General features: G+C 43.0%; 1 protein-coding gene across 1 annotated transcript in view; it reads right to left on the bottom strand.

The window, feature by feature from the left end:
* Positions 1-5,832: 5,832 nt before the first annotated feature.
* The window catches only part of macroh2a2 (macroH2A.2 histone), a 10,023-nt gene continuing 7,731 nt past the window's right edge, over positions 5,833-8,124 (bottom strand). The window contains exons 5-9 of the mRNA XM_085427298.1: positions 7,874-7,978; positions 7,687-7,786; positions 7,516-7,605; positions 7,150-7,324; positions 5,833-6,738 (exon numbers count right to left, since the gene is read on the bottom strand). Coding sequence (XP_085283424.1) covers positions 6,573-6,738; positions 7,150-7,324; positions 7,516-7,605; positions 7,687-7,786; positions 7,874-7,978 — 636 coding nt within the window. The 3' untranslated portion in view covers positions 5,833-6,572. The remainder of the gene's footprint in view (positions 6,739-7,149; positions 7,325-7,515; positions 7,606-7,686; positions 7,787-7,873; positions 7,979-8,124) is intronic.

Genomic DNA, 8,124 nt, shown 5'->3' with positions numbered 1-8,124 from the left:
GTCCGGTGTTCTCACGGCTCTAGCGAGCCTAGCCCCCGGCTAGCTATCGAGCTAGTGGGTAACAGACGTCTCCGAAAACGTCGGAGCGCTTTTGCAAACATGTGATGTCTTGATAAACTGAGCAGATATTTGAGGTTTACACAGCTACATTCTCGCCTGAAAATATGTTAAACGTTTATTTTGTGACCCAAAAAGAATAATAAGAGTAACATTAAAACTAACTAGCTGCTGCCATTGTTGGAAACTGAGCTGGGCGCTATGAATTCTGGGGCTGCGTCTCAATTCAGGGTCTGCACGCTTGAAGTACGCGCACTGTCACTACCCGATCCGTACCGGAAACCCGATCGGTACCCCGCATGCGCAAATCTTACGTCACTTCCTCTCTTTGCCAACTTTGCGACATTCAATATATTTGAATGATACCGTTAGCGCCCAGTTAGCTCCTAGCATTTCTCAACAGCTCTGCCTCCTTTTCGACTGCCCGGGACATTTAAACAATGGATAATCCGTATACAAAGAAATTCATGCTTTTCTCCTCAACAGAGAGCGTCCCCCGATTGAGCAACAGCGCCGTAAAATAAGAAGAATGGCGCCGAATTACAGAGTTAATAATGCAGACTTTGTAATATCTCACGTGTAGATTCATCAGCCAGATGAAGTGTTTACTGACAATTGACAGTGATAGCGCACATCATTATCACTATTCCAACAATCCTCTCCTCACAGACAAGCATAAACACACTCGACTATCGCTAAATCAAATTTAACACACGTTTGTAATGACGCTAATTCAGTGTATAATAGGGTTCATTCGCGTGGTCAGCAGGTGGCGGTATCCTCGTACACTGGGGAGTAAACTGCCATTAAACGAACAGAAGAAGAAGAAAACCCCTGCACATGTGCGGTACGGATCGGGTAGACCCGATTTGTACGGTCAGACTTTACACATGCGCAGTAAGGATCGGAGAGTCCTGATCCGTAACTTTCTTTTTATTTTTCGTTTTTGTCTACATTGTACTGAAATGCTTCATTATTGCAAACATTTTAAGATATACTTGTTATTCTTAACATCTTAACAGATACTCTGACCCATAACTATCGTAAAACGCTACGACCGGAAGTAGAAACCTTTCGCGCATGCGGGGTACTGATCGGGTTTCCGGTACGGATCGGGTAGTGACACGCACTACGCGTACTACGTACGGTGCGTAGGGTTAGGGTTAGTTCGCGAAGTACGAGAAGTGCGGAAGTGAGAGGCTTGTGAAATGGGACGGTATACGCTTCGTCGCGCTGTTCAGGTTGCCTAGCAACCATGATACTAACCGCGATACACGTTACATACAGCTTTGTTTGACAGAAATGAAGCATTTTTGTTCATTCATTTTTGTCATGACATCACTTTGATTAGTTGAGTATCTGAGGCTGAGACCACGGGACTGTAAAACATGATTGTTGGGCTTCATTTCTGTGCTGAACAGTCATTTAAGATTAGTTAGTAAATAACAATTAGTTAATGTTGTTCATGAGACTAAAGTCATCTCACTGTGGTAATGTAAATATAATATGGCCAATATTATAGTATTGTCAGATTATGATCTATAGATCTATCTATAAAATCACTGACTTTCAGCTTGTTGTGTTTGTGGATATATGACTGACTGTAATTATTAAACATTCGCACATAAATAAGTGACGTCATATTCAGTACTTTTGACAGTTCACTCTTCGGCCGCTCCCTTCTGCCGTAATTTGCATCAAAATTATCCACACCCACCGCCGCGCTATGAATTATGGGATCTATGGTAGAGGTCTGCATTCCCGCGGCTGTCCCGCGGGAGCCGCGGGACCCGACCAGATTTCTTGCGGCGCGGGAATAAATTTCCAAATAAAATGCGGTAGCGGTCGGTAACTCTGGTGTAATTTGAACGGGAGCGGGCGGTCTGAAAATATAGCGTGCCCGACATTTTTTCGGAACAGCATATCTGTGATTTCCTCATTCTAATTGAGCACTGGTACAGCCAGTGCTCACGCCTGTTACATGCACTGAGCGCATGGATCAGTGCTTTTTGCACGTGCATTTTACTTGCACAGTCTGTGACTCTGTGCGCGCATCACCTGCATCAGAGCGCGCTTTACCAACATGGCAGAGCAAACTGAAGATGCAATTTCCTTGAAGGACGTTCAGCTGGGATTAGACAACGGTCAGTTTACTTTAAGGAAACCCACATCAGGCAAGTCTGATGTATGGGAGTCTTTTTCATGCGTCATAGACGCAAATGGAAAAAAATTACCCTTTGTACAATGCGATAAATGCCTCAAAGTTTTACCCTTTTGCAGTCACAAGACTGGAACCTCAGGTTTAAGGCGGCACTCATGTCCCATCACAAAGGGGCAAACAAAACTGGCATTTACTAAATCTTTGCTGGTGCCAGAGAAGTTTAAAAAAGAAACCAGAGACAAATGTGTTCAGTTTGTTTGCCAAGACATTCGACCGTATGATACCATCTCTGGAAAAGGCTTCACACAGCTGGCCCAACATTTGGTCGACACAGCAGCAAGAATAGGAAAATTCGATGTCTGTGAGATACTACCACACCCCACAACGGTGTCAAGAAATGTTGAAATGAGGGCTCAGAGTCTACGTAAACATGTTGTGGAGGAAATCACTGCAACAATATCGAAGTTTGGATGCGCTGTTACAGCAGACATATGGACAGAAACATATCGAAAAACGTCCTTTTTGTCTGCAACCATCCATTACGTTAATGAGCAATCTGAGCTACATTCAAGAGTGCTTTTTGCTGCCCCTTTTGACCCAAGCACCTCAAAGACAGGTGAAAACATTCGAAGGCACCTGCTGCAGAATCTCAGAGTGTTTGGCATTGATGCGACAGACATGGGCAAAAAGATTATTTTTGTCACAGATCGTGGAGCCAACATGATCAGTGCCTTACGAGAATACACGAGGCTAAACTGCACAGCGCACATACTAAACGTGACTCTCTCCAGTGCGTTTGGTACTGCCATAATCGAAAAGTCTCCAGAGATCGCTAGCCTTCTGACTGATGTTAAAAAGTTGGTTACATATTTCAAACACTCAGGACAGCAGGGCAAGCTTAAAAAGTCACTGAAACAATCCATAGAGACACGATGGAACTCTAACTTTGACATGTTAAATTCTGTCTTGGAACAGTACGAAGACATTGCATCTGTGCTGACTGAGAGCAATAATTATGACAAGATCGGACGCATTAGCATCAGTACTCTTAAGTTACTAGTATCATTCCTAAAACCCTTCAAAGAGGCAACTGACGACTTGGAAACTGATAACACAGCTCCCAGTGCCTCACTTGTTCTTCCGTGGTCTGTGCGATTAATTGAGCACTGTACATCAGCCACAAAAGACCCTCTGCTCTCTGAAATTGCAACCGTCTGTGTAACACGGCTGAAAGAATTACTGTCAGCAGACAGCACTTCATCCCATTCTGTTCACATGCTTTATAAAATAGCAACCTTTCTGACACCAAATCTGCGAGGTCTGAGAATGTTAGATGAAAGAGGGCGACAGAATGTGATACAGGGAGTCAAGGAGATGATCGAAGATTTAAAGTTTGATCATGCACATGAGGATGTTGAACCAACACCTGCCAAAAGGCCTACTGTTCTTCATAAATTTTCAGATTGGGAGGAAGAGGAAGAATCATGTGGATCAAAATCACTAGATGTTCAGATTCAGGAGTACAGGACCATGAAACTTGAATTATCAAGTCAACAAAACATTTTGCAGTGGTGGAATTCCAACAGTTCCCAGTTCCCTGCCCTGAGCAACCTTGCAAGATTTGTCCTCTGCATCCCAGCAACGAGTGCACCTTCCGAGAGAGCATTCAGCCTTTGTGGTCGGATTTTGGAGGAGAGACGTTCAGTACTGAAACCCTCATCAGTCAGTGACATTCTTTTCCTGCATGGAAATTTAAAATAATTTGGATTTTTTAAGTAAGTTTCGTTCATTTGATTAATAGTTTATAATTTTGAGATGTCGTTTATTGTTGTATTTATATATGCATATTTTCTTTTGTAGGAGAGACCTTGAATTCGACATTGGGACATTTTTTCGTTAAACTGATAGTTTAAACAACCATTTAATTTCGCAGTGGCCAACTATTTTGTTCTTTTGTTTACAATTTTAAGTGACTTTTTTTTTTTTCGCGACACTTTCCCTACTGTGTTGACAGAAAAATGTTACGTTTGTATTTTACATAAAAATAACAAGTAGGCCACAATGCTGTATTCGTTTTTATTTATTTTATTTTTGCAACACGTTTTCCATGTTAAAAGATAAATGTTGCATGTTGACAGATAAATGCATCTTGTTTAAGAAAAATAAATACAATCATTGCACAACCTGCAGTTTTATCTGTTATCTCTATTTTTTGGTGGTACCCCATTTAAATGTGAGATTTTGGAAACCAGATCTAAATTTAGCGGGAACGGTCGGGTCGGGTAGAAAATTATTCTAAGCGGGCAGCGGGTGAACAAAGACTGAATATACAGCGGGAGCGGTCGGGTGCGGTACAAAACCTTGCGGGAGCGGGACTAAAAAAAACATTCCCGCGCAGACCTCTAATCTATGGGACCACGAAGCGTGCACCGGACCACGCTTGATATTTGGGGAAATCAACGGCGCATTTGGAGTACACTTCGAATTGGGACAGCCGTCGTCGCGTGGCGGTGACGTAACCGCACTTAAAATGCGTACTTCAAGCGTGCAGACCCTCAATAAATGTAAAGTGTGTACCTTCTGTCAAGAGCAACCTGAAACAGTTTCTCATCTGCTTTGGTCGTGTAAATTTACGTGTAAATTCTGGAAGGATTTCCACAAGTTTATTACTGACTTTGTTCTCCCTAATCTTCAACTATACTATAAGGATGTTATCTTTGGCTATTATAATTTTAAAGACAAGGACAATGATGCTTTCTTCTTTATAAATTTGGTTTTATTTTTGGCAAAATTTCATATACACAAAAGCAAAGTCCTCGGCAGAAAGCCTGAACTTCTTGTATTAAAAATGGAACTTGCACAATATATAAGGACAATCTCATCAAAAAACACTAAGGCTCTCAAGACTGTTAACATCTGTAACCGATTGAAACTGCTAACTTGATTTTGGCTCTTGCAAACTTTTGTTTATTTATGTTCCCCTTAATTTATTTTTTGTACTCACTTTTGTCTCACTGTCCTTGTCACTCTTTCTGTTCTTCATTGTACTACCACAATGTCACCTTTTATGTGATCCCTGTTTTACTTGACTGTATGTCTATAATGTGATAAAAAAAAATAAAAAAAAAGAAGCAGCGTGCAGACCCTGAATTGGGACACAGCCCCTGACATAGCTTCTTCTTCTTCTTCGGGGTTTAACGGCAGCTGGCATCCTTGTACATGCAGTGCTGCCATCTTCTGTTTCAGTCCGTTATTACACCCTTAAATCCTGCTACTTATTCCTGCGTCTTTCAGGATCTTACAAAGCTTCAAACGACGCATCGACTATTAAATCAGTCGTCGATGATTTTGATAGTCGACGTAATCGTGATTAGTCGACCAATCGTGGCAGCCCTAGTGTGTATATACGTATATGTATGTGCAAAATAACTTTTTTGTCCCTTTTATCTTCATCCCTGATCGATCGCTGTGGCACCACAACATGTTTCATCTTAGCAGCTTCTCACAGTTGTCATTTGCGCTGAGCCCTGTACATTTTCCAGTATTCGTACTGGTGGTTACACCTGTGACCACAGCAGGTTTGACAGTTGGATGGACTACTCTGCACAACAAAATGAAATGATGCTAATTTATTTTTGAGTCAAACTGTTCAACTGAGGAAAAAAATACTACAGAGACAAAGACATATACAACCAATATTTGTTGTAACTGTAACAAACACAGAGTCTTTGCAGTGTGCACTAGTAACAAAATTTAAAGGTCATTCAAGAATGAAGCCAAAGCAACCCAGATCAGTTAGAAACAGAATTTCGGTAGAATCACAGATGAAGTTTTCTATCAAATGGCATTTCTAAAATCCAAAAAAGCCTCTTATATACACAGGGTGTACCGTGCCTCCAGCTGTGCTTTGTTCTACTTTAAAACAATATTGTGAAAAAGGAGAGGAGATGGTAAGAAGAGGTGCTGACACTGAGCAGACCTCTGGTGTAAAACGGTTTTATTTCATAGCAGAATGCCAACCACAGGTTTGAATTAGTAAACTAAATATATCAGAAAATACCGATGCTGCGAAAGAACTGTTACATTTGTACATGGATATAAAAACAGTGAAATGAGGAGCCAAGAGAGCAAACTCTACCCACTTAAATTATCTACTCTAGAAAGAATACGATCTTTGAAGGAACAGTGGAACAGAAATGGGAACAGCACTCCACACACAGATAGATTTCTTCTTTAACACATTCCACATGGAAAACCCTACTGTGGGACCACCTACCTATACCAACAGTGACAAACAACAGTTAAAAAATAGCCCCCAAACACACGCACACACACACGCACAAACCGGCAATCTTCATTTGGCCTCCAGCTTGGCCATTTCCTGAAGGTATATTCCGATGCTCTCGCTGTCAAACAGCACAAAGTAAATGTTTTTCAGAGAGGAGCTGGTGCAGGACACAAAGTGGTTGGAGATGGCCTTGAGGATGAGCTGAGCGGCTGTTTGCTTTGGGAATCCGTTCCTGTGGGAAACGGTTGGACAAATGAGACTGAGGAAGACAAACGACAAAGCTGTTTGTGATGAAGAGTAGCTGAACAAATGGCAGAGCTACGGCTAAAAATCTGTCTGCAAACGTGTTCGGTCTGCAGGCTGACGGTCACTTTGCTACACAGATCAGTGGAGCTGGACGTACACTGGACCAGGTGCAGATCCACACTGTTAGCTGAGGCCCTGGGTGAGTGTGTCCTCCCATTTATACACACAGAATACAAGCTGAGATCAGCAGATCTGCACTCAATCTTACTGTAACGGTCACGGCGAGGTCGACAGCTACATGCTCATTTACACTCATGTCTAACGCACAAAAGGCGTCGCGGTCGGGGACCAAAGAGACGCGTCTATGAGGCGACACACTGTGTGTGATGGAGCTCACCGTCCAGCAGGCAGCGAGGGGAAAGCCACAGACTTGAGCTTCTTCTCCTCTGCTGCTGAGAGGCAGTTCTTCACAGTCTTCTCGAGCTGGTCCTCACACTTCTCTGAGCCCCACTGTGGGATGTTACAGTGGATGATGAAGCGGGCTGCCATGCCACTGGCCTGGCTCACTGCCACTGCAGGATGAAAGCATGTTAGGGTGACCACCGTCGCCTCAGACAAAAACGTGTCTGCGCCCAGTCTAACAGCTGATCTCTGTGCACTCTATTTACTAGGCCCGGATTTGCATGTATCACGCTGTCTCATCAGCTACATCCTACTGTGGACATGGATGTGATTCAGTGGCTGTGACGACGCAGCTGCGTACCTGATGCTACCTCCAAAGGCCCTTGTGCTTTCCTCAGCTCCTTAACTCCTTCCAGGAACTCTCGACCTCCAGCTTTTTCCAGGGCGTTGCCTGGAAGACCAGCACAGCAGCCGCTCAGCATGAGGACGCATGAAAGAAACCAGACACGTTACATGAACCGGTGCTGCTTACCCACTCCATCTTTGAGGTCCAGCTCTGCATTGGTTGGGTTAATTATTCCCTCCACCTTGATTGTTCCAATTTTACTCATTTCACTTTCTGTTAATGAAAGCTGTGGATTCACAAAGACAGAGTGACAAACAGCTTTGAGCAGTAACACAACGCGGTGACTTTCAGCTGGGCTTTTAACGCGGCTTACTTTCTGTCCGAGAAAGAGACTCTTTGCTGACAGGATGGTGAATCCATCACCGGGACCGTCTTCCACTGTGGAGTTTGATACAGCCTCTTTGTCATTGTCTGTGCTCTTTGCCAGATGGAGAGAAAAACGTTCACTTCAATCAGCATTTAAGTTACCAAATGATAATGACTCTGGTTCTTTCTCGAGTGCATTAAACCAGCTCTGGTTTGTCTCTTCTCTGATTGAACAAATCAAACACAAATGTACAGAAC

This window comes from Rhamphochromis longiceps, linkage group LG13 (genome assembly GCF_057381845.1).
Source record: "Rhamphochromis longiceps isolate RC_006_pf linkage group LG13, R_longiceps_female_GT1.1, whole genome shotgun sequence".
NCBI lineage: Eukaryota > Metazoa > Chordata > Actinopteri > Cichliformes > Cichlidae > Rhamphochromis > Rhamphochromis longiceps.
Note: the sequence above shows the minus strand (reverse complement) of the source record. Positions and strands in the feature narration are given on the sequence as shown.